Below are 27,039 nucleotides of genomic sequence, written 5' to 3'. Positions count from 1 at the left end.
GTAAATTTATTAAGCATTGTTCTTCCCATTAGTACACAGACGACACTCAAGTATTATTAATTAATACCGCAGTTAATAATATAAACAGTGACCTAAGTGCTCTCAGTGATATTTCTAGTAAGCATGGTCTGTTACTTAACGAAAATAAGACGCAACTTATAATTTTTGGCGAAGCTTCATTGATCCAATCGTTTTACAAGTTTCGGATTCCTTAATTCTCTCCTCAATTTCATACTGTATTGTAATTTACTGGCCTGCCCTACTTCAAAAGGACAAGGTTAGTCTTCAGCGTCCTCAGAATGCCTGTCTCAGATTCTCATATATCAATCGTAAATTTGATCACATATCTACTAACCTAGAGGATTCTCGCTGGCCAACATTAGACGAACGTTTTAAATCGCTGCTTTTAGTCTTAATTAAAAAAGTAATATCTCTCGAACGAACGACGTATCTTTTTGACACACTTACTCGTGGATCAGATATTCGTTCAGTAAATACTCGCCATAAGTGGCTGTTTACCGTTCCCAAACATACTCCAGCACAGTTTCGGCGCAGTTTCACGTACAATGCTATCAAGGCTTACAAACAAACTCCTTCTCCAACTTAGATCAATCACCTCAGTAACTTCATTCAAACAAAAACTTAAACAATACATTTATCATAATAGAGACCAATCATAAAACTAGTAACTAACAAATTGTATATATGTATTTTTGTATATATGTATTTCTTTTTTGAATTCAATTTAGCAGTGTTAAAATTGTTAAAATTAAAAATTATTAAAAATGTTTTTTTTTCTCCACAATTTGACTCTACCATTTTGAATAAATGTCTATGTAATTTATCTGCTATATTTTATTTTATAAATAGTGGTCATATGCTCGTTTCAGGGGGTTGCATGAGAGCAACTATGTTGGATGCCGCCCCCACAGTTATATATTTTTGTAAGATATCTCGTTCGAAACCGAATAAAGGTCCTTTATTATTATTATTATTATTACTACCTAGTGAATATATTCCTGATGTTTTGCAAAAAAGTACCCAAAAACTAACAATCTTAGAAAAAGTGTATAGTAAGCAACAATAGGTTTACCAATGTCTTCAAACCAGTGCTTCCTTATTTAATACTGGCTCAGCTCATGCTTAAAGTGTCGTTTATAAGATCTGTTGCATAATATGCTATTATGAAGAATTACAATGATAATAACAATATAAGTAAAATTAAACTGAAATAATTCTATTCCATGTATGTTAAAAAAAAATAAATAAAAAATCACAGAATAGCACTCATGTGTATCCTCTTTAGCATTCAATACCAGTAATACACTGATAGTTTTACTTTTTAAACCCCAGAAATAAAAAATGGTTGTTGTTAAAAAAGGTGTAATAATTCACTATTATTTACAAGTCACCTGTATACAATCTAATTAAACTAAGTCAAATATCCACGGGTGGCGGAATTACCTGTTCAGAACCTTCAAACATAGAGCCTCTCTCAATCAGTTCTCTCATTCTCATAGCTTCAGATTTGGATTTGGAATATTCATACCTACACTGTATCCAATACCCCATGGTTATCATGCACATGGAGTAAACTGAGTAGTTCAGAGACTTGACTGATTTGCTGGTGCAGATAAAATGGACTAACCCAAATGCTAATCCGCCGCCAATTCCATAGAGAAAACTGTCTCGAAAACAGGGTATTTTTGAGAGGTCTCGACCAAACAGAATTAAACCCTGGAACCATAAACGTAAATATTATCTATAAAGTTGCTAAATCAGCCAATTTACATTTTCCTCCCCAATGTCCTTTGGATCAATTACCATTTTAACCTTTATCCCAAAATAAACTTACAATTTTGAAAATACAGGTTAGACTCAAAATTCTTCTTCTATTCGTTTCATCAATTATGTAAAAATGAGTTATTTATCTATGCTCAACAATCCATCTTCACCACTATTTTCTATAATTAAGCGTATCCCGAAATTTGCTAAATTACCGTATTTCTAATGCGCATACAAAGTGGTGCAAGTAAGATTATTATGTTTGGTACTTGGATGTTGACACGAAATAGTATAAGTGTGGTAAACAGCATTTGATTAACGAGTATATTTGGCACGCGGGGCGAAGCGAAGGGAGTGTTTATTAAATGAAACATTTAACAGTCACATAGTAAGACAATTAACAGAGTCATAGACACATATATTTCCCATAAAGAGACCGAGACCGGAATTGTCATACCGTGACATCTACCAACCAGTGATTAAAATAGCCGAAAACTGGAATAAAGAATTCCAATTTTTCTTTTGTACTAAAAAATAAGGTTAAAAATAATATCCGCAGTGACAGTATGCGGAATGCGTCGCTCGTTTCTGATGTTATGGTTTTTGTGTGTAGTGTTTTGTCCTTGTGAAATCTGTGAAAATTTTCAGGATTAAATCCGTGATGTGTAAAGTTTCGTATTGCACATTCCTTAACTTAATAATCACTGATCTTTGAATTCTTTTTGTAATTTTGATAATCTCTTTAGGTAAGACATCCAACAATATAGAAAATAGGTGGGGTTCAGACAAATTACAAATATTTGCGAAAGTTTATCGCTGAACATCAATCTAGCTATTTGATCGTTATTTATATTAGATTAAGGGATTAATTTAACAGCGCGTATTATTTTTAGACCATTAACAATACTGACCTAGTAGTTTTATTTGAACATTCAGGATCCTTGTGATTCTCATTTTAGTTAAACTGTATTAAAATCAGAACTAGCCTATTTGGCAAAATTAGTGTAATAAATAATAAAACCAGAAGATTTCGTGCTCTTTTAAAACTTCAGAGGATTATTTCTGTGCAAGGGAGCTAGCTAGTGTAGGATGTCGAAGGAACTCATGAAACTTTCCCTTTGAAATTAGTTGAAGCAATGAATTCTAACCTTTCAGAGATTTTAGTACATTCTTTAAAGAAAAAAAATTACAATTTTCATTTGTTCAAACCTGTATGTTGAAAACACAAACTTGTAGTATTACCAATATTGTTAGGACTCCATTTTCCTTATTTTTTGCTTAGGGATTTTTTAAAGCCATGTTAATTTTGTTAAATTTTAATATTTTTTCAGTTTATTTTGAATTTGTACTTAATGTTTGTTACAGGTGTTTAAAGTTTGTAAATTGCAAACCCGAAATGGACCATTTTCTGTTGGATCCCTATGAGCAGCAACTACTAAAAGTATTTGATAGTCATGACAGAGGTAGCAGTGGTAGTCTGGATTGGGAAGGCCTTACTCAGTTATGTCAGACACTACAACTTGAAGATCAAACTTCTGAATTAATTCGATGCCTTCTTAAAGACAAACAGTCTCGAGTTACTTTTATAGAATTCAAAGATGCCTTGCTTGCCCTGCTCGGCAACATGCAAAACAATAAAAGCCATGAGAGTCCTAAAAAGGAAGTCGGCAAGAGTTCTCCTGATAGAGAAGTTTCACCAAAATTCGTTTATGGAACAAAGAAATATGGAAGGCGTAGTAGGCCTAGGTCTGACGAAGTTACCCCTATTTTTAGTGAAGAAAATGATTTGTCTCAAAGCAAAAGTTTATTAGTCCAACGGTCAAATTCTCAGAGTGAAGTTTCCACTAAAAAACGGAAAACAAATTATAAATTAAAACGCTGTACTTCTTTGCCAGGCTGCAAAGATTTAGATACATCAGAGAGAGATTTTATAACATCTAATTTGGTGAGTGAACCAGAGTTGGTGTGCACAGAAGAAATGCTTAGGGAGGCATGGAAAAAACTGGGAGTTGGAGAGGATGGTTATTTAAATAAGAGTGAGCTAGTTTCAGTGTGTGATGCGATTGGTTTACATAAGTTAGCTGATGGTGTACTGCGGCAACTATCTGACAAAGTTTCTCTCAATTATGATCAGAAAATCAGTTTTAATGATGTCCTCGGAGCTATACAGCAAGATGAGACCTGGTTTGATGTTCTTAATGAAACAACAAATAATAATGAGGCAGTGAATGTAAGATGTTCGACTGAGGAATTGTTTCCTGACTCAAGAACATTCCATTATATCACTTTAGGGCCAGACGGTAATGGTATAATCAAAGCAGATATACTGATTGAGATGTGGGAAAATGTGGGCATCCATTCACCAAAGGAACTTATTCATGAACTTGGATTTAACACACGAAAGATCAGCATTTTTGACTTGGCTGACGTTTTAGAAAAACAAACTCGGGCTATAAATGAAAGCACCCGTAGCCAGTACCAGAATCCACATGTGACCTTGCTTCAGGCTAATTTATGTCTGTATCAGTCGGAAATAAGGTGTTTAAAGAGTATTCTGGAACAGTTACAGGCAGAGCGTGAAAAATTAAAATGTGATGTAGTAGAAGCTAACAACAGAGCCACTTTACTAGCCCAAGAGGTAAATATTATAAATTCTATAATATTTGTATTAGAAGTTTTTCAAAATTAAGAAAAAAATTTGTCCTATTAAAAATTCCTTGACACTACAGAAAAGGATCTAAATAGAAAGAAAATAAAATTATGAAAGCTTTAGATGAACACAAAGTCTTTGCATTTGGTTAAATATGTATTTGTTTTCAGGTAGATGACAATCACTCCAAAATGGAGCAAAGCGCTATCAATCAGGTTAGACTATTGGAGCAGCGTCACGCCCACATGCTTAAAGATATAACTTCACAATTTGCCAGGGACAAAGATCAGCTGACATCAATAAATCAGTCCCTGGAAGAGCGCATCTTGTCTCTTGAAATGGAAACCGCAAAGCTTAAAAACGACCTGTGCATAGCCCAAAAATATTCCCTAAATGTGGAAAAAGAGAACCACATGCTATCCTTTCAAATAACTGATCTACAGAAGGATAAAGAAATGCTGACGTGTCAAATAGAAATGCTGGAAACTGAAAAGCAGACTGTTCGAGATGAAGAGAGGGAAGAGAATGAGATACTGTTAGCCAAATTGTCGGAGTTACAACTGAAGAACTCCGAATTAAAAGACAAGAATGACGAGATGGAATCCGAGATTGAGACTCTTACTAATCAGGTGATGAGCATGAAATCAAAAGCCTCCAGCACTCCGACAAGAAGTTATAACACTCTTGATCAGTCGATGGACGACAGCATCTTGGTAACCTGTGAAGGAGTCGGAGTGGGATCTAAGAGACGAAGCGATTGTTCTCCTAGCAAGGACGTTCATCTTTTGAGGATGAGTAAGTTTTTTTTAGTTGAAATTATCCACTTATAAATAATATGTCTGAGATCAAGTTATGCGCCGACCTAAAAGGTGCTGTTTTAATATAGTAATTTTGAAATTCTCTTTAAAATATTTACGACAATCTTGGTCCAAATATTATTAGAACATGTCTAGTATTATTTGTCCACATACAGTTAGTTTAAAACTGAATAACCATTACAAAAACTGGCTGTCAAAAACATGGATTTATCTGTTTTATCAAGGTAAACTTTAGTTTCGAATCGTTAAAAATATTCCAAATATAATAAATATGATTTACAAAACTTCTGGATTCCTCCTCCGTCGATTGTTGTTGAGTTGAACTTGCTAACGTTTCGCCAACTATCCTGTTGGCTTCTTCAGAGCTTAACTAGAAACAGCTCGCATTTTACTCTGTACCGGCTTATATATTGTTTGAGGTGAGAGAAGCTGAAGGAGGGGTTTGAACATTGTTTCGGATGACTGATTCCTGAACCTGCGTCTCGGTTAAGATTGGTTGCTTATAGATTTCTATAGGCTCTCGGATTTTTTGTTGGTAGAACAAAATTTTGTGTCCGGTTTCATGAGAATGTTCGGTAACTGCTGATGATTTTATTTGTCTTAGTCTTAAGGCTCTTTCATGTTCTTTGACTCTAGTTGATATTTTTCGTCCGGTCTCTCCAATGTGTATTTTGCCGCATATGCATGGAATCCGGTAAATTCTTGATATCTCAAATGGAATTTTGTCTTTGATGGATCGAAGATGTTGAGAGATTTTTGGACAAGTGGTAAATCTCATTTTGGGATCGCTTTTGGGCTCATTGCTATTGGAAGGTTGTGGTGAAATGTAGTTTGTGATGGGAAGTGACTCTGGTTGAGATAATTTTACGGTTCTATAAACAAGAGAGTTTGATAACAGATGATTTTTGGGCCGGATGGTGATGTAACAATGTATTAAGGTATCAGTGACAATGTTAGGTCTGATTTTCTATTGATAAGGATATCTAAGAATGGGAGGTTATGACTAGTTTCGAATTCAGTGGTAAAATGTATGTTAGGATATAGAGTTTAAATGTTTAAGAAAATGTACTTGGGATTCTTGTAAGTGAGGCCAACAACAACCGACATAGGAGAAATCTACAAGTTTTGTAGTACCCTGTGGAAGTTTCTTAGAAAAATTGTAATGATAAATATATGTCAAAGTAAAAATGACACAGGAACAGAAAACTTTTTAAAGATATTAATTGCTTTAGTTTATTTTGCTCTTATTTATTGTAATATATTAAATATAATTTGACGCCTCGGCTGTCACATATCCTATAAATATTGTCACTGTGAAACTAATTTTTTGGCAAAGTAAAAAAGAAACAATTTTTTTATTCTTCTCCTATTCTTACATATTTTGAGCAGCACTGTTTCGTTCCACTTATTGGATTGTTGTTTATTGTGATTACAGTGCCTCTGGAATTGTTAACTTGGTTACTTAAATGAAATTTGGTATTCCTGATATAGCGGGAAATTTCCTGCTGGCTCCAAGCCACATCTTCGTAAATAAACATAGATAGATTGGTTACTGTTTTCTCTAAAACCCTGTATATTATGGTTATCCCATAAACTTGATTGCACAGCATTTAATATATTCCTTGGCGACATATTAGGTAAATATTAGCATACTGGTCAGTATAATCTAGCGCGTGTTTTTTTTTCTGTTCGTTCATGGCCGACTTCTTAATATTTAGCGTGAAATACATACCGCTCATTCTGTTAAACAAATTCTTGGCATATAATTAAAAAAAAAAACAAAACATTTCGCGGACAACAAAATAATTTTATTTCAATGAGTTTGCTTTGATATTCAGTTATTTTTCCCATGTGCAATACAAGTTTGATTATTCCAATATTCTATTAATTTTAACTCATGTTCTAAATAAGCAGAATTTAGAATTTCTCAAACTTGATTTAAATTGCGATTGTTTTATGAGTTTCAATTTTCGTTTGTTTTTGATTTTAATTTTATTAAGAAAAAATTCACCCATCCTCCAAATACATGAATTAAATAAAAATAATATACAGGGTGTTCCATTAAAACAAAGTAGGTATGATACACTTTTTCTGAGAGCAGCACCGAATCATTTGAGTGAATTTATATGAGGAACAATTACGTTATATATATAAAAAAATTAAACATTTATTCGTTGGAACTTTTACAGTAAAAAGTCTGGTTTTGTATCTAATCTATTTGTCGGTCCAATAAAAATATTTAAACAATTTTAAGTTACTGCTTATCATACTTTCTAACACGGCCCATTTTACAAAATGTTTTGTATGAGTTTACGAAATTCCTCATATTTTTTTCACATTTTGGCAACAATATTTCTTTCTTTCATGATAGGGCATCAATAATACCGATGTAGAAAACTTCACCTCCCTAGGCTCAAGTTTCCGTTAAGGTCTCTGTTAACATCTTATTAATATGCTCTTTTTGCGTCCCTTCTCTTCCGGCACTGTTTTCTTGAATTTCTCTTCGCAAATTTTTAAGTAAGTAACCGTTTAATGAATTCACTTCCGATGGTAGGTGTACAAGAAGTGCCTTTTAACGTTTTTATCGAAAGAACAGACCATTGACTTTCTCTTGTTCGCTTTCCGCTAAAAAAAAACCTTTAATCCGTTTAAATACGCCGAAGGGAATAATGTCTCTTCGAGAGTTCCTACCTGCGACGGTCCACCGTTAATGCACGATTTACTTAAAAGCGCGCTAATGGGATATCATCGAAGCATTTTTGTTATTGTTTGTGTTTTTTATTTTAATTTTCTCTGTGTCAGATAATTGTAGGAGCTCAAATGTCAGTAATTTTGAACGCAAACATGTTCGAAAGAATCACTTAAAAATCTCACCCCTGTTATCTTTCAATATGTTTATTAAAGAACAAATATATTAATCTCAACGAAGGAAAAATTGAGGCGTTTATTTGAAAAACAACATATACCCATTTTAACCAGAAATTCACGTTATGCAGATTTATATGGTGAACGAAGAATTTTTTCATTTTTAATAAAACAAATTTAATGTTCAAAAACGTTTCTCTACGTCACACTTAGTCGTAAACACCCTAACAAAATTAGAATCATTAGCAAGCAGATTCTCTATATTTTCTCAAATTTGGCTTTTTAGATATACGCTGTTTTTCAAATAACGGCCTCAATTGTAAGCGTAATTATATTTTTATTCTAATTTATTTATATAGATCGAAACAACAAAGATTAGTTCAAATTTTAGCACTTAACAAATATGCATCATGTGGAGATTTTATGCATTTTATGTATGACTGCTGTATAATTTGATAAACGCCATTTTGGTCACAAGTTTTATTTGGCACGAGCGGAGAGCAGCGGAGTAAATATTTAATAAACGAGTGATTGCGCTTTATCTACTTTTTTTTTGACAACTACTTTTTGGGTACATTTTTACAAAACAGCACGAATACGTCAACGAGTGATATGTAACTTGATCATCAGAATTGACAAACATCAAAATACAATGACTAAAATATACCAAAAACATGCGATCGCTGTCAAACACGTGACTAAAGTATCGCGACCGTGGGTAATGAAGAATACGACTGAAAGTGAAACTTCCGCACGATTAATACGTTCATAGTTGTATATTTTAGAGTTAGGAATAGATAATTAATATTAATCATATAACTATAAATAAAACACGTGAACAAGGAAACCATTATTCAGTGGCGATTCACAGGTTCCACGAACATCTAGATTAAAATTCACTTCAAATTTAAAAAATCTTTAAGTCCAATTATTAATTAAATTAAGAGAAAATGATAAATGGGTAAAGTAGAGTATGACCATACATTGAAGGGTATGGCCATTATTCACTCATATCACTTACTCCTAAGGCTCGAAACGCAAAAGTCAGCCTACGTGAATAATGGCTATCATAAATTGCTCGTTTAATAACATGCTATTAACAACACATGTGTACAAGTTTTTTGTGCCCGTAGTGTTAAAAATAATAAAAAAATCCAAATATTACCACGTTTTCTCGCAGATTTACTTTATTTCGTTGAATAGTGAACGATTCATTTCAAATTAAATTTAGTCTAGAAGTGGATATAACCCAAATTGAAAAAATCCACTTGAGCAAAGCAAATGTAATAGCAAAAGTCCAATATTTTTAATTATGTTAAATAAAAGCGCACGTATTTTCTACATACTCTTTTGTCCCACGAAGATTCATTTATGCCATTAGTGAATTAAAAAACTGCTGGGAAGCAAGATATTTGTTGTGTACTTAAAACTGCAAAAAATGTGCGGTAAAAACAAAGTAACAACACATTTGTTCCGAACTTGAACAAGTACCCGCAGTTGTATTTAAATTTACGTTTTTTACCACATAACCGTTACGAATAATTGTTTGTTTGACCGCTAAATGTACAACGGTACTCATATGCATTAAGTACCGACACTATTGCCCATTTAATGTATTTAGGAATAAAAATGTGAACAAACAGTTAAAGAAAGATGTTAAAATATTTTGAGTGTAAAATGTGGTTCAGAAAATTCATCGAGCGCAGGTTTATCTATAACACATCCAAAGTATGGGAGGGGGGCATCTCATGTTTGCCATACTTTAGTAATTAGTATTAAACAAAAATATTGTAAGTGTAAGTGTATGGTAAATAGCCTTTTTTCAATGGAAATATTCTATTTTTTGAATTCTTATCTTATTCGCATTCAAAAAGTTGTAGATGTCGAAATATTAGCAATAACATTTATTCATTATAAAAACGTTGTGAAAAAAACAATCAAGCACTATATAAACGTTGTTATTAGAAACGTTGGCTTGTGGTTTTAAAAATCAATGTTTGACAGTTTTATCCCACCTAACTTCATCGTTCATGTTATAATTATTTTAATACAAAAAATAATCCCACGTCTATAAAACTTTTTGAAAAACAACTAAATGATGGAGAAAATGCTAATAGGACATAACGGTCATTAAATTTATAAATTTTTCTGTCAATAATTTCAAAACAGTGTTCCTGGTAGATTTTTGTCCATCTGTATATTTGAATATTTTTGAAAAAAAAAGGAATGACTTCTTAGATCATCTTGGCCAATTAATATCCGCATTTTTAAAATAGAAAAACGTTTTATCGACTATTGACTTAAAATTGAAAACATGTCAAAAAAATATCTTGGAAACTAAGTACTTCCGGATCTCCTTTTATATGAACTTTTTTCTTTTGGTGGATGACGTATCTTCAGCCGAGCGTTGGCACTTATGTTTCGAAACAGCTGATAGAGATGTAGTTCGAGAAAATTCATCTAGGGGAAAACAAGAAATTATCCACTGGTTAACCACCAAAAATATTTTATTTAAAGATAATTTCAACAAAGAACAAAATATTACATATATCAAGTTTACACCAATATTGTTAAATGGAATATGTCATGGAATGTGTAGCACAAAAACAGTGTAATGTACTGTGCCCACTACCATATCGTTACGAACTAAATCCTATAGAACTTATATGGATGCAAGTAAAGTGATGCAAAATTCTTAAGCTATTGTTCGATCAAGCCAGTCAGGAGGTGACACCAGAGAACTGGCAAAAAACAGTCCAGTATGAGATTAAAGTAGAGGAGAAAATATAGTTGTAAGACATATAGAGGCTCTGCGTATGCTGATAGTACAAGAACTCATGAAGCAAAAAAAAAAAATTGAGCAGGTCCATTAAACATGAGCATGCGTGAGATTTAATATCTCTGTTGACCTTGCGGCATTCGACAACCAAATGATCGATCGTCAATAAGTTTGGCGCATTAATTTTTACTGTAGTTACATACTGTAGCTATATAGTCGTTCCGTTAATGATAACTTCAAGAGGAGATGATCTCATCAGATGACATAAAATATGATTTTTTATAATTTGCTTGCTTGCTTTGCTTTGAAATAGTTTATATTCTAGAACAGTTGAATTTCAGTTAAATTGTGGAACGAATTAAGATTTCGAGATTTCGAAATAATGAGTAAAGTAAAACCGTTTTTTATTAAAATATATTTTACCATTGTAGAGAAAATAAAATTTGGCAAACGTGAGCAATATCTGTTTCCCACTCGATCTGCCCACTGGACACGTAAGAATAATAATTTGCTCGTTTGTCGCGTTTTCGTTTAGACATTTAGTGTTTTCTTATCTCACCGCGAATATTCGACCTTCTATTTACAAGAAAATAAACCCACTTTTTATGCCCGTCCAAAAACGAAACACCAGATGGTACGTCGTGCGACCCGGAGGTTCTAGAAGACGGGCGGGCCGGGCGAACAACCTCAACTCGTCCGTAAGAGAACCCAAAAACGAGTAAAAAAAGTATCACATGGCCGAGCGGCACGTCTAACACCCGTTTATCTTCTTGCAGAAGAATGGTTTGACTGCGGTTCTTGTAGTGGGCCGCGGAGCGGATTGTTCGCGGTGGCACGCGGTTCGAATCGAACGGTCTTGTGCAGTGGTGCGTGCGGATCCAAAGCAGTGATATGTGTTTGGAATTATTATCGTTATTCAAGGCGGTTAGTGGTTCATTGTGACCTAAGCTTCTGAAAATGCGTTCCGGGCCAACATTTATGCCTGCAGAATCGCGCAAAGTACCGTATCTCCTTTATTTAACTCGAAATATTTTGTCAAATGTTACCCAAACTCAACAGTTATATAACTGTAGAATCATGGGTCCAAATCACTTTAAAAATGCGTCTACTGCTGTACAGGGTGATTTATTTAAAAAATATTTTTGCCCGGTACTTTAAAACTATTTGACATATCTTTGTCGAGTCGTCTAGATGCTATACGCTCCACTATGGTATATCTTTTAAGGACAAAGAGTGATAACATATCATTATTCATGGAAAACCCGGGCTTTCAACAACATTTTTAAAGCACCCTCACAAAACAAAATTTAACCGATTTCTGACTACTTGACCTTGTTTTATCACCGTACCTGGTGCTGACATTGTGTCCGCTATTAAAAATAAGGCAATCGAATATCATCATAAAGTAAAATTATTTTAATATTATATATACTCTATAATTTAATACTTATGTAATTGGATTTTTCCCTGACTTCTATTATACTCTTTTATAATCCGTGCTTCTGCTCATGGAAAATCGCGGTCTTCTTGAATTAAAATGTTAATTCCATTCAGTACCGGTAGTACTTTATTAAAACAGCAAGTATGTACCTTAGGTTGTAATCCTGTTTCCAAAGAACTGTCTAGCTTAAATTTTCGTATGATTTGGTTTGAAGATGACGGGTTTATCTTCATTGTTGATTTTCCAACACCAATCATTTCTGCAGTACGTATGTGCTACATTATATTCCGATATGTTTTCACTTTTAATCGTAATATTACAATTAAGTATCAATTTTTACTTAAAGATAATGGACCAGTTCTACAATGTTTTCGTTGTTATTCTACATATTCCACATAGTTTGTTTATATGAAATGTCAAGTTGTAACTATTATTGTTATTAGGTCTTTTAATTTGGGTAATTATGTAGTAGGTACTTCAGTCTCATAACAGGATTAAAACTAACAATTGCGATAATTTTGGTGTGCTTTATAATAATTATATAATGAATCTTCGGTTAATGCTTTATTATTCTTCCTTATAATAAAAAAATTCTAATTAGCTTGGACGCCTATGAATTTATCGGTGCTAATGGAATTAGTACTATTATGATCGTTTCTTCATCATTCGATTGATTCGACGGTACTTATGTCTAAATCTGGCTTCACTGTTTTGTAAAAACTTCTTTTGAAAGTAGTTTCTTTCACTGCATTCGATACAACCGTAAGAAAATTGCATCTTTGATCGTGAACGATTTCGAAAACGTCATCGAATTATCTTTTTCCAAGATCATAAGTTTTTTTCAATAGATGCGTTTTATTCGTTTGGGTGGGAATTCATAATGTTGTTTTGTACCAATTCCTTCTTCAAATAAGACTTTCCTTTGGAATGAACTTTCTCTGGAACCATTTTGAAATATAACACAGTTTATCCAAGCAGCTTGGCGGTTATAATAGTGAACTGAAAATTTCAAAATTTTTAACAATTTTAATATGTAATGGTAAATTATGGCATAGATCCGCACACAGATAATAGAGATCCTACTGCACCAACTTATTGAGAAACTCATCATTTCTAAACATTTTCCTATACATTTTAAAAAATGCTGTCGAACATGAAAAAATACGCCTAGCCTATTCCTAATGATTTCATAACCGTTTATTCTTTTTGGTCGTAGATCATTGATATCTGTTATAGGTGTTTCATACACTATAGACTTTCTTCTTCTTTAGGTGCCATGCAAATTCCTGCTTAGACGTCCTCCGTTTTCCCTATCATATGAGTCTATTGACTGCAGCTTCCTAGAGCGACTGAAAGTCGCTTATACTTGTCCACTGGCGGATATTTCTGAGCCAAGACAACTTTTTTCTTCCGATGCCTCGTCTTCCACCTTTAACCTTGCTATAGATAGACTTTAAGTGTCCCCAACAAAAGAAGTTAATCGGATTAAGGTTTGGTGAGCGAGGCGGCCAAGCTAGAGATCCGCCCCGACTTAGATGTTGAAATGCCTGATTCAAGTACCTTGGTACAGCCAATGTGTTGTTGTATTAACCACTGCAAGGTAGTAGTTCCTCTTGGAGAAATTGCAAATACATTTCCGCATTAAGCGATCCCTTAACGAAATGAGGTGCTATAAGATTATGACCCAAAGCCGTCGTGCTTGATCTGCATTTCCATTTGCTCTTCCGTAGCAAAAATGCATATCGCGATATTCAGTGTTTGAATAATTCTGATGGGCCATCACAATAGCAGTTGGATAAGCTCTTTTAATAGACACTAATTTTAACGGATTGTGACAATGACCCTTTCAAATTTCATTAAGTCCGGTTAACTGAAATCACATTTACAGGTAAAATTCGAGCCGCGAACAAAAAATCGATTTGTGACTAAACAAGAGTAACAATTTTTGAGGATTTGTGATTCTGCTTAAGTCAATCTATTCTATTTTGCAATATCAGTCTAAATAAATAAAATACAGGGAAAATAAAAAAAAATGTTCTAGATAAAGTGCCCTCTAGTGACAGATTTCTGGAACACTTTTATTTTGTAAGGATGACTTTTACTCAATCAGGGCTGTGTGTAAAACACCAGCTTATTCCGTTGATAATTAAGCCGACTGCGTTCAAAATAAAATTTAAAAAAATGAATTTTGACAATTCGGAAAATATAACGATTTCTAATTTTTTTTACCACGTTGAATCTTTCCTTCAAGTTTCCGAACTCAATTTGCGACCACCCTGTATATGATGAAAGCTGTAGTTATTTTTAAGAATTAATAGGATTACACACGAATTGTTCATCAAAATTATATTATCATGAATTTTACGAGCAAGTCGCAGCAATTTTCTACGACTGTTGGCTTACCTTTTTATGCGGACGCACTACACTTTCTATTTTACATTTTCTTTATTACTCTGCCACTACTAGGTGCTCGAAAATCGATGAAATTCCAAGCTTCTCAACCAAAAAACTATCGACTACTTCGTCAGTCCCAAGATGTTATAACAGTGTGCTTATTGTATGTACATTATTTTGTAGTATTTACTTCCATATGACCACACATAGTGAAAACTGAAAGATTTCGGTTTATTTGGCAGAATATAAAGGTTATATTCTGAAAGCTCACTTCAACGTCATTTTTATTTGAGATTTCGATTAAAGGGTCTTAGATTTGGCGTTTTTATTGAATCCTGGCCCTTTGGGTTGCCACTTAATGTTTTAAGATAAGTGCAAAATTTGCATCCTAATTTTAGGTTAAAATGATCCCGAGTGGTAAACTCCAAAAAGGTTCGGATCTACAGTAGTTAAAACATTTATAGTGTACATTTTTCCCTCTTCAGTTTAATTCGAATTCTTTTAAATTTTATAGAAACATTTCTTCAGGATGGGATCATACTGATCCATAAAATTCATAGTTTTGAAAAGGTTCAAACGCGGCAGTAAAAATTCGTTGATCACTTCTGTTTTTAAAAAATATATACAAGAATAAAATCACCTGATGTAGAATCATTTCCAGAAATGTGCCATTTTTTAAACATTTCCTTTTTTTATTTATTTGAGCCTATGCCGGTCTAGTGTCCAGTTTATATGGAATAAAATAATTTCGCACCATTGCGTGCATTACAATCAGATAGTATAACATTTATATCCGCGATTTTTATTCCGATTTCGTGATTGCAAAGTACTAATTATACGATTTATTGTTTTTTGTTAAATCGGAGAAAGTCGTATATACGTGATAGGTACCGCGGATCTGACGTCGGTTTTGCGCTCACTCACCCCTCCCGGGTGAGTACTATGTTATGCGATCGGTAGTCCCCTATCGAGAATCTCTGGCGACGGACATGAAATTGTGGAAAATGCGACTGCCTTGGACTTATTTCTATTGGATAAAAGGTACGCTCCCAAATTTTTGTTTCTTATTACGTAAATCTGGGTGTTGTGCGGCTGTCTCATTTAGTTTTAGTTTATTTTTGGCCAACAGCAAATACTCAATATTTTCGCACACACGATTTTTTCATGCTTCTAGCAGTTGTCAAACCAAAATTAATATAAAATGTCAATAAACTTATGCCTTGAATTTTCTCATAGAACTGCTGATCGAAATATTTCCATATATATATATATATATATATATATATATATATATATATATATATATATATATATATATATATATATATATATATATATATATATATATATATATATATATATATATATTGCTATTAAATTCTGAGATATGGGTAACTACATAATTATGAAACTTTATAGAGGTGGTACAATAAACTTCTTAAAAGCAAAACTGTTATCAAACTGATAGTATGTATCAAATCCACGGGGCTCATGCCACAACAAATCAGACACCAAATTCCGTTACGAGGTCTTGTTTCTCTGCCCTCAGGAATCACTGAGGCTAAAGTGTGAATGAATTAATAGTGATCCTTAAACCTCTCTTTTATTTACTTAAATCATTAATTTTCACTAAATAATACATGTATGAGAGACGATTATCTATAATTACCAAGGATGGTTTTAATTGGTCAGCAAAGCCAAGAAACTCCAAACTCTATAAAGCCAATAGAATACCTACATTTATTTATACTTATAGTACTTTGCCTTGATATAAAACTTTTGTTTAGTTTTGGTTAGTTTACCAACTTTTTTAGTAGTTTGGTTCAGTGTCTTAAAGCTGGCATCACATTATCGACAGAATCGAGAGTACGAGATGATTCAGTGTATGTTAAAATAAAATTACTTTTGCAACAATTGCGGTTGAAATTAAGAGTGAAAAATATTTTTGGGTTGAGAATGCTATGTTGTTTAAAAGCGGTCAGTTGAATAATAAAAAAGAGAAAAAAAGACTATAAAAAAGGTTTAATAATGTGTATTGCAAAAGAGAAATTTCCTACTCTTTATAATTAATTACAGAATACTATTGAATTTAGGATGTAGGAAAAAACTTATTACATAAAAGTTGTATGAGTGCCGCACATTCTTACTCAAAATGAAGGACCTTTTTAACCTGATTTAAAAAATATATATAGTTTGTGGGTTTTACTAGAGTTTATTATTCAAAATTATAATTTAGTAATTACCATCATTATGTTTGAAAAACAAAATATTGTTTATCCGTTTTGATGGCACCCTGACAAAGATTAATCGTGTCACGACTAATTATAACAGACAGAAACTATTTCTTTAAAATATTTACTACGAAAATGTGTTGCAAGTTCGACTTGGATATCACTATTCTTTTCCTGAACAACCAGTACTCAGTATTGAATAATAATAATAAATAATGAAATTGTATAGTAAGTATTCTTAAATTTTAAACAGAACGAAGAACGACCAGTCTTTTAGATAAGTTTCCTACATCTCAAAATTTGTTGGTATAATGCTCTAATTTCAGATCCGTAGAAAAATACAAAGTTACAAAACATGCATAACGAGAATGTTCCGCACACTGCTTACTTTAATGTCATAAATTTATGTCTTGTCGAATTTGTGATGATTGTGATAAGAAGCAGCGTCCCACGTATGGTATTTGCCTACGACATCTCGCGCTGTCTGAAGCAATTAGTCCCTTGCTAATAAAGTTGTTTTTTCACCATGTGTGTGGGCGCATTCTACCTGCGTGTAAGTGTGCACACAATCGTTTCGCGGTCTCGCGAAAATATTCGGTTTGGTTTTAAAAGACAGAAATTTCCTATTTTTAGTGCACATTGTGCATTCCGCGGATGGACTTGCGTAGTGGATGGTAGTCCGCGAGTGTATTTTATTACATTGTGAGCGATTTTTGCAGCGTAAAATGGTGTTTCTTATTGGTAATAGTATACGCTAACAAACTAAGTGGAAAACTCTCTAAAGTTATATTTTTGTCCGGAAGAATTGATTCATTAAAAAAATCTTGTACTCACTGGAAATTAAACTGCGCTCTTTTTGTTGGCATTATTTTAATGTTAAGTTTTTGTGCTTACCTCTGTCTAGCTTTTTTTTTAATTCAGTTATTTTACTTTATTTCATTCTTTCTTCATGGTATTGTTTTTGACCCTGATCCATATTTTAAAATATAAATATAAAAAGTAACCAAAAATATTTAGACATTCTGTAATACATTTGTATCCAAATTGATCAACATATTCCGCGATATTCATTCTCCATGTGCCAGGTTCAATGTGTAAAATCATAGCTTAAGAAACCAAGTAGACAACACTTTACCTGGCGCATTAGTTTAATAAACATTCAATGCAATAATACCTATTCTAAATAAGTAGATTGTACATGAGGGGAAATATTATTTGCGAAAGGTTTAGTAATAATAAATAAAACCTAAATTACTCGAAAATTTATTGATTAATTCCGAAGGGTGTTTTTCTTTCATTCGAATTGTCGTTCGGGCGACAGGCACGGAATAAAAATCAATACCGACCTATTTTTCGCATCCGGACGATAAATAAACATACCTTGCGAACATTACGACAAAAATCGATTTGGGATTTTCAAACCCACGTTTATTATTATCCTTGATAGGCGGATAACTATTGTTCATCTAATTCGAAAGTGCCTTCCTACATTACCTTAGGAATATCTACATCTAGCTACGTTCTTCTGCCTACGTATTGCATAATTTTGTATGGTGTAATTATACCCGGTGGTGACGATGCGTTTTTGTTCACAACAAAAACGTGTTAAAAAAACACTAGTGGTTCAGCACAAACCTTACAACTTTAGTATTTGTTCATATATCTACATCTATTTATAGTAAACCCTGTAAGTGTATAGCCAGACAGCTTTGTAACACTAATATTTAGCTGAAAAAATCGCGTTCCGTGATTATCTTACCCGTTGACTGGGACTAAACTTAAAAAACTTAACCTAACTTCGAAAAACCTGTATTTATTTGGCAACGAGCAATTTTTCAAAACTGCTGTACTCATTTTCTCAGTTTTGCTCATCGTATTTTGCGCTTTTTAAAATACTTTGAACTTGACTTTAAACCAACTAAAATCGTTCGGATTCGTGAAACGCCACATTGAAGTTAAAACAAGTCACTACACGTAAAACTTAGCAAAACGGAAAATTGATTTCGTCCAAAATAATCATTAAAAGTCACTAGAGGCTAAATTTATTTACACACATACTACAAATATTCTTTAAAAAAAAATCGCGCTAAGCAGTTCCGCTTATGTGGGATGTTCCAGTCATGTCCCCGATTCTCGCGTTTCCCAAGTTTCTTTTTTTTTCTATTCCCATCTGTAAAATACCTAATTACACACCGATCAAGCGTGCGGGAAACGCCACTTTACCACGTAAGTGTCGTTTCCTACGAATCCTAGCCACTTCGGTAATTTCCGGGATTTTACCGCCCGGGTTTGGGACCAATCGGATGTTTTCGGAGATATTTCCCACGCTTTGAATTTTGACGTTTGTCAATTCTGACTGTCATGTCAGTGAATGTATTCGTGTTGTTTTGCGAAAAAGTATCCAAAAACTAACGGTCGTGGAAAAAGTATAGTATGCAACACGTTCAGTAAACTTTTTAACTCATTCGTTTATTAAACACTCGCTCCGCCGTTTACCGCACTTGTTGCATAATATATTATGACCGTTATAAGAAAAATATGTTCCAGACAAGCATTTTTCAATTAAAGTGAGAATATATATTAAAATCCGAAAATCTGGACCCAAACCTTCTTTTTTATAAGAAGTATTACAGTAGCCTGTGGAAGTTGCTTTAAAAAATTAACGCAGACATTCTCAGACTTACCCTAAATCACTCTTAAAAATTACAATTTTTTTTTAGAAGTTTCCTTCCTTGCTAACTATGAAAGACTCGATTGATCGGTCAAATTCTTTAGTTTCTTTAGTTTTGCCAAAGAGTCACACCAAAAATATTCAAAAAAAGAAAATAGAAAATATACATACATATATACAAAATTTTGATTTACATATTTTAATATTTACCTGTTGAGCAATTTTAAATATATGACAGATCCTTGAAATTGTTTTAATGTTACTGTATACTTTGTCTCAAAGTATGTCTTGGCTTTTGACGGCAATTATCAAAATACCATAGAAGCAATGGATAGAGAATTTCTTTCTCTACTAGGTCCACATAAAAGAAAATAGCAATCAGCAAGTGTTAATGATTATATGATAATTTTTTATACCTGTGAATGTGTATTTTGAACTCGTTTCCACACGACCCTTGAGATAGATTGGAGTTATCGGTCCGTTTTTTTTACTAGTGAAGTATAACTTATTCTATGCCTATGCAAAATTGAACACGTGGACTCAACTCTTCGGATCTGTAGTTGGGTTTTCACTGGAAACTCAATACCAAAATTTCAAAACAATTTTTTTTTCTCTTAAGAGTCTTATTTTACTACAGTACAACAATCTGGTTTTGATAAAGAGAATACATTCTGTAAAATACCTAATTATGCACCGATCTAGCGTGCGGGAAGCGTCATTTTACCACGTGAGTTTCTTGTCTCCCGGGTCCGAGGCCCTTCGGACATTTCCAGGATATTACCTCGCTGATTTGGGAGCAATCGGATGTTTTCGTAGATTTTACGGCTTAAATTTTGACGTTTGTCATTTCTGACGGTCATGTCAGTGAATGTATTCATTATTCATATTGTTTTAGTATATCGATATCGATTAGATTCAATTGCAGCGCAGCGAGGTAAAATAAGGCGTAGGTTTTTCATTATATACTCGTCGAAAATTATCCACACCACCCTTATAGTTTAGAAATCGTACTACCATAGACTCCTTCCAGAATTATTGTTATTGGGTTTACTGTGTTTTGGTTTTAGTTTAGCCTAGAAAGGTTGGGTTTGTTTTTTTTTTATTTAATAGTTTATAGAATGATTGCACTAGAAGAATGTCAGTGAATGTATTCATTATTCATATTGTTTTAGTATAGTATGCAACATGTTTGGTAATAGTGTATTATGCAACAAGTGCGATAAACGATAAAAATAAACTCGTGAGTCAAAAAGCTTACTTATCGTGTTGCATACTATACTTTTTCTACGACCGCTAGTTTTTGGGTACATTTTCGCAAAACAACAGGAATACATTCACTGATATAACCGTCAGAATTGACAAACGTCAAAATTCAATGCGTGGGAAATATCCCTGAAATCATCCGATTGCTCCCAAACCAGTGCGTTAAAATCCCGAAACTGTCCAAAGTGGCTCGGATCCATGGGAAACGAAACTGGCGTAGGTAGCAAAGTGACGCTTCCCGCACGGTAGGTCGGTGTGTAATTGGCATTTTACGGGAGTAGAAAAACTTTTAAACACTTGCTCCGCTCGTGCCGTTTACTATACTTGTTCCGTAATATGCTATTTCCTTATCATATCTTGTTCGCTATTGTCCAGACGTTTTTTTTTTTCATTCAATAATTCACTGTTATCATTTTTCTTTATGGACGATTTTGTAAGTAGGCAAGTTTCTTGTAAAGCTTCTTGTTTAATGATTCCTACTTATTTAACATTCATACACATTTTTTACAATTTGTGATTTCGACGGGACATAGCTCACACATGGTCAAAAGCTACCTGACTCGCCACTGCCTTGTTCCGTACCTATTAACTGTTGAGTTTACTCCGTAACAATAGGTATGAAGGTAGTAACTTTTCGGGCCAAGGCGATTTACTTTGAGACACATTTTGCCAATATCATATTCCTAATTCGTTTTTGCTATTATTGTAGCCGATGGAAGCCCGCGGCTCGGCAAACTTCGTAAATTCTGCAAGCCGAAGATGCCGGAGAGCAACCTAGAGGTGTCGCCTTCTAGCGGCGAGAGTGGCTTTGACACGGAACCCGACTCGTTGTCGACTTCCACTTGCGACAATAACGAAGCCGAGATCAGCAGGTTACACGCGAAAATTATCTTCCTCGAGCAGGTACTGGTCCAGCACAACATCCCCGTGCCCAGTTACGAGGTGAGTGGGGATTGAGTGAGTGTAACCAAGCGCGAATAAATCTAGATGGTGTGGATGGGTTTCTAGCTACAGGCGCCTTGGCTTGAGAGATAGTGGCCGATTTGTATCTGGGTTATTTGGATTAGCGATGGTTGAAGAATTATAAATTTTGCACTAAATTGAAAACCTAAAAAACTCTAAAAAAATTTTCACATGGATTTACTCATCCTGATTATTTTATTAATAATTGGGAACCTTTCGTTTGTATTTTTTTTCCACGAACAACTAAAACAAAATTTTAATACATTTTGAATAAAAAATGAAATTTCACCTGGTTATAAGGAATAGGCACTTGGTTAGTTGCACAGGTTCCAAAAAAAGCTCTAATTTCTTCAAAAGAAAGAACTATGGGCTATCAAAACTGTCTTTTTGCCTATTCTTCATTTTGACCGTCATATTATATCTCACTATTGTTGAACTATGTACCAGCCTGTCTTAAACTAAGCTTGAATAAACATACATAACAGAATATATTTAGGTTGTTAATTTAGGTGATATTTTCCCGAAAACTAAAATTTAATCGCAATTTCTATGTTCATTTCATGTCCTGTGCAAATTTTTTTACTGCTTGAAATTGATGTCAAGACGTATCTATTTTCTTATCGTTGGTGAACGTTATTAGACATACTTGAATCTCTGTCTCTTATCTGTCGATTAGATTCAATTGCAGCGCAGCGAGGTAAAATAAGGCGTAGGTTTTTCATTATATACTCGTCGAAAATTATCCACACCACCCTTATAGTTTAGAAATCGTACTACCATAGACGCCTTCCAGAATTATTGTTATTGGGTTTACTGTGTTTTGGTTTTAGTTTAGCTTAGAAAGGTTGGGTTTGTTTTTTTTTTATTTAATAGTTTATAGAATGATTGCACTAGAAGCTTTTGGTTTTTTATTTTGTATATTTTTAAGGTTCCTACGTGCCCAAAATAGTTCGGTTGAACCAAACAATCATATTTTAAGTATTGGGAGCCCTAAAAATCTCAGGAGAAGCTAAGGATATTTAGCATTCAATTTCCTTGTGAACTTTCCGATTGACAGTATTAGTTGACAGTATTTGATTATTACATTTTATTTATTCGTTATTTATTTTGTTGCTGTCTGGTGCTATCGTTCCAAAGCTTCTCCATAGCGCAAAAGATAGCTTATTTATTTATATTTTTGTACCACTTTACCATGTCTAAATAAATTGCATTTTCAAAATTTTTTTGTTTTATTTATGGAGAAGCTTGCGTTTTTTCTGCGTTTGCGTTTAGTTTATATGTCCGCACCCATGCACAGTGTTATACAGAGAGCACGGAAGGTAGACAACGCACACAGTCTCATTTAATGTGGGTGAGTTTCACGCCGAATAGTAGAAAAATCGTTCTTTATATATATATTTCGCTTTACACCTTTTATAATACAAAGTCGGTGGTATTCTAATACAATTGTCGATGCCCCACAGAAATCCTCAATGTATTTCGAAATTCAGATGTTATTGTTGTTGGTAAGTACTGTTCGATTCAAATAACCACAAGCAACAAAAAATAGAAATAAATAACGTTTTATACGACTGTTGTAACAATTGCCTACAAGCGCACGCCGCACAAGATCTGAAAATGTGTGGAAACTGAATTGATTCATATTTGTTGGCAAAAAAAATAGCCGTCAATTTCTGATATAAACATGGTGTTACAGATTTTCGTTTTACCGGGGTAATCGAATAAAATTGTTATCCGAGAACTTCCGCAGAGTTTTCAAGAATCTCAATAGACAAAAGTAATATACAGGATTGTATAAGGCACAGAATATTATGACCATAATAGAAAGGTTTACGTTATGTTATTTTATTATACAAGTTGGTCCCAAACATTAAATCAAAGTATATCAAGGTATCAATAAATTTTATTTTAAATTAAGATTTGGATAAATTTTACCAAAATGCAGATTATTATAAAAAAAATAATTTCTTTCAGATTTGTTAGAATAGGCAAAGTAAAACAAATAAACCAATTTGTAAAATCCTAAAATGGTTATATTTTACAGTTAATTCCATTCGAGAAAAATAATATTTTGGCGGCGACCTGCACAATATGACGGTCTTGTTTTTTCCACATTGTTCCGTATAGTATACCGTAAATCAATAACGATGTATACTTCGATTTTTATAGTTTGGTAGATTACGTATTGCATTAAACATTAAAGAGGAGCGTATACCGTGGGTCTTAAGGTTTATTGATATTCCGACTCCACTGGAGGCAGTCATTTTCAGTAGATGTTGTCGCATCTTACTGCCGTCAACATTTCTTGAAAATGGATATCGAGACTTTTACAGTAAATTCTCGAATCATGCGACGGGTCGGAACCTACATTATTTGGGTAACGGTGGCTGCCTAAATCTGATACATTTCATTAAAGACTAAAAGTTATTCAATTACGAAGATTGTTAACAACTTATTTTCGTGTTGACAGGAAACTGAAACGAATACCGAATATATCATGCAACTAACCGGAAGAGTGAAAGAATTGGAAACAATAATCGAAAATGCAAGAAAAGAAATTGATAATATGATCAACAAGGACTGTGTCAAATGCGACAGACTAAAAGAATTGTGCCAGAGATTGGAACAAACAGCTATTGACAGGCTTCAAAATACTAATCTAAAAGAGAAAGAGGTTTTCGATCAATCTATCCAAACAGATTTCGATATAACATTTGTAGAAGAAAGGGTAAAAATTATGGAAGATGAGAATCGAGTTCTCCGCGAAAAATGTACTGAATTAGAGGATTGTATTGAACTTTTAAAGAATGAATATGAAAAATGCGAAGACTATTGGCAAAATAAGGTCGATGAAGAGAGACAGTTCTTCGAAATCGAACAGAAAATAAGCGGGGAAAAGCTAAATGAAGTGCTGATCAAAATGAAAGAGTATGAAGAACAGTATGCAAACCAAGATATGATAGATAATCGATTGCCGCCTATCATAGAAGCGGAATCGCTCGAGAAACAATTCACCGATCTGGAGCAAGAGTTTGAGACTTACAAAATCTACCATGAGGTCGAAATGTTCAAGAAAGACGAAGAGATCAAAATCTTGAAGGAGAAACTAACAGAATTAGCTGTGAAACAGAAGGAAGCTGCCGAAGCGTCGGTACAGACCCATTTCAATTTAGAACAAGATCGGGTGAATAACAAAATGAAGAAACTGTCAATTGTAGTGGAAACTATGAGCCGGCTCCCTGAAGAAATGGTCGCTCAAGACAGTAACGATATTTGGGACAGACAAAGTACACAAACGACTAAGTCGGAGGCCGAATGTTCTACGGCTAGCTCGCTACCAGCCGCTTGGAATGTTACTATAGAAACCTCAAGGCAGAACAACTCGCTGGGTGTGGTGCCTTCGACATCGTCGAGCCAAAATTCGACACCTTGCCGACCGAAACGCAGTAGGAAACACGAAAAGAACATTTACAAGAAAAATAGTCAAGAGAAGAACGCGAGAAAGTCGGAAGTTACTAGGCATCAGCAGCATCCTATGGAATCGAAAGTGTTGCAAGGCCAGGAGAATAGCGAACAGACAGTCGCGGTGGCCGTCAGCACCTTTAATCACCTGCTGAGCAGAAACCATTACTTGGAACTCAGGCTTAGACATTTGCAGATGTGTATGAAACAGCAGCATTTCCGGAATGAACACACCTTGCAATGTAAGTATATTTACTTCAATTTAAAGAGCATATCTTGAAGAATAAATAAATACTATTTTCACAACTTCTGGATTCCTCCTGTGTCGGTTTTTGCTGAGTCGAACTTGCTGACGTTTCGCCAATCATCCTGTTGGCTTCTTCAGAGCTTGACTGAAACTGAAGCCAACACGATGATTGGCGAAACGTCAGCAAGTTCGACTCAGCAAAAACCGACACAGGAGGAATCCAGAAGTTTTGTAAAAAATATTACAGTAGCCTGTGGAAGTTTCGTTGAAAAATTAAAAAAAATCATTTTTAAGTTGTTAGAGAATATCGGTTGTTACTGAATACATACTTAACATGTGTTTCTTCATATGTGTTTTCGAAATGGACATGAAAAATTGGGAAAAAAACATGTTGATAGGTTATTTTCCAATTTAAAAAAATGCTTGTTTTATATAGTTTATTATTAAAATTTAATTTTTGTTTTACAGCTTATTGGCATATGTTCAGAGGTGAGAAATCTGATTTGGAAGCAAAACTTCAGTATTGTCAAGAGAAACTCAATGAGCAAATGCGAATATGTAGCGAACAGCTGGATCGGTTGCACAAAAATGACCTTTTTGTTAAAGACTTGTATGTGGAAAACACTTACTTGTTTGCTCACGTGGAAAGGCTTGAACAGCAGTGTCGAACGTTAGCACAGGCTAATGCCACTTCGAATTCCATGTGAAGTCGTATGTGAATATCTCCTAATCTCTGGGTCTCTAAACTCATCAATGACTGTGCAATGGATTTATCCTTCTTGCTGAATAATTGTCCCTCAGTTCCAAAGAAATTGTTACTTAATGTGTATTTGAGTAAAGGGGCTTAAACTGAATAGTTCAAGCCTTTTGATATGACTTAGTTTTTGACAAAGGAGCAACTCTAAGCAAATATATGGCGATACTGGTAAAGCATTTGAACTACCAATGGTGCCTGTGATTCTATATCATGTTTGGGAGAGATTTCGATCTAACCAGGAATATCCATTTGTTAGTGGTTCAAACGCGTTTTCGATGCAGTAAATCCTTAGATAATATCTATAGATAAATAAATAGCAGTACAAAACCAGCTCTAGATTTGTAACACTTGTAAATATGTTATATTTGGGAGTGTAAGATAGTCAACTTGCATATTTGTAATTATATATATAGTAGTTTCTATAAAAATTACAAAAATATTTGACCGCCATGTTTGTGCAGATAAATTGGAAGTTGGATGGCACATATCAGCTTTATTCGGTTGCTATCGATTTGTTGTTTGTTTAAATGATTGTGAGTAGATCTGTTTTTTACAAATTGTGAATATCGAATCGGGCGATTTGATCCAAAAGTTCCCAATTTTTGTTTTAGTATTTTGTTGATATTAGTTTAAGTTTCTTTTGTAATGTGTCATATACCGCTTAGTGACTTTAAATAAAGATTGTTTTTTATTACTTCATTTGATCCTCAGTT

General features: G+C 33.9%; 2 protein-coding genes across 2 annotated transcripts; one reads left to right on the top strand and one right to left on the bottom strand.

Moving 5' to 3' along the window:
- Positions 1 to 1,377: 1,377 nt before the first annotated feature.
- Positions 1,378 to 1,953, bottom strand: LOC132703593 (cytochrome c oxidase assembly protein COX20, mitochondrial). The gene is made up of 2 exons (XM_060672944.1): positions 1,792 to 1,953; positions 1,378 to 1,737 (listed from the first exon to the last, which is right to left on the bottom strand). Exons 1-2 carry the CDS (start codon positions 1,825 to 1,827, stop codon positions 1,438 to 1,440), a joined length of 336 nt encoding a protein of 111 aa, XP_060528927.1. The 5' UTR covers positions 1,828 to 1,953; the 3' UTR covers positions 1,378 to 1,437.
- A 421-nt stretch (positions 1,954 to 2,374) lies between these two features.
- Positions 2,375 to 27,039, top strand: LOC132703589 (ninein-like protein). The gene is made up of 6 exons (XM_060672939.1): positions 2,375 to 2,531; positions 3,151 to 4,423; positions 4,606 to 5,230; positions 21,607 to 21,839; positions 24,331 to 25,564; positions 26,038 to 27,039. The coding sequence occupies exons 2-6, from the start codon at positions 3,182 to 3,184 to the stop codon at positions 26,274 to 26,276; spliced, it is 3,573 nt and encodes a 1,190-aa protein (XP_060528922.1). The 5' UTR covers positions 2,375 to 2,531; positions 3,151 to 3,181; the 3' UTR covers positions 26,277 to 27,039.

The sequence above is a fragment of the Cylas formicarius genome, unplaced genomic scaffold (genome assembly GCF_029955315.1).
Source record: "Cylas formicarius isolate icCylForm1 unplaced genomic scaffold, icCylForm1.1 PGA_scaffold_6__28_contigs__length_40554024, whole genome shotgun sequence".
Lineage (NCBI taxonomy): Eukaryota > Metazoa > Arthropoda > Insecta > Coleoptera > Brentidae > Cylas > Cylas formicarius.
This window is presented reverse-complemented; position numbering and strand designations above follow the sequence as displayed.

Excerpts from the sequence above, each read along its gene's own strand:
- LOC132703593 (XM_060672944.1), bottom strand. The coding sequence starts at position 1,827 with ATGGTAATTGATCCAAAGGACATTGGGGAGGAAAAT. Across the intron at positions 1,738-1,791 it reads AGGACATTGGGGAGGAAAAT|GGTTTAATTCTGTTTGGTCG; the intron begins GTAAATTGGCTG and ends TTATGGTTCCAG.
- LOC132703589 (XM_060672939.1), top strand. The coding sequence starts at position 3,182 with ATGGACCATTTTCTGTTGGATCCCTATGAGCAGCAACTACTAAAAGTA. Across the intron at positions 4,424-4,605 it reads CCACTTTACTAGCCCAAGAG|GTAGATGACAATCACTCCAA; the intron begins GTAAATATTATA and ends ATTTGTTTTCAG. Across the intron at positions 21,840-24,330 it reads TCCCCGTGCCCAGTTACGAG|GAAACTGAAACGAATACCGA; the intron begins GTGAGTGGGGAT and ends TCGTGTTGACAG.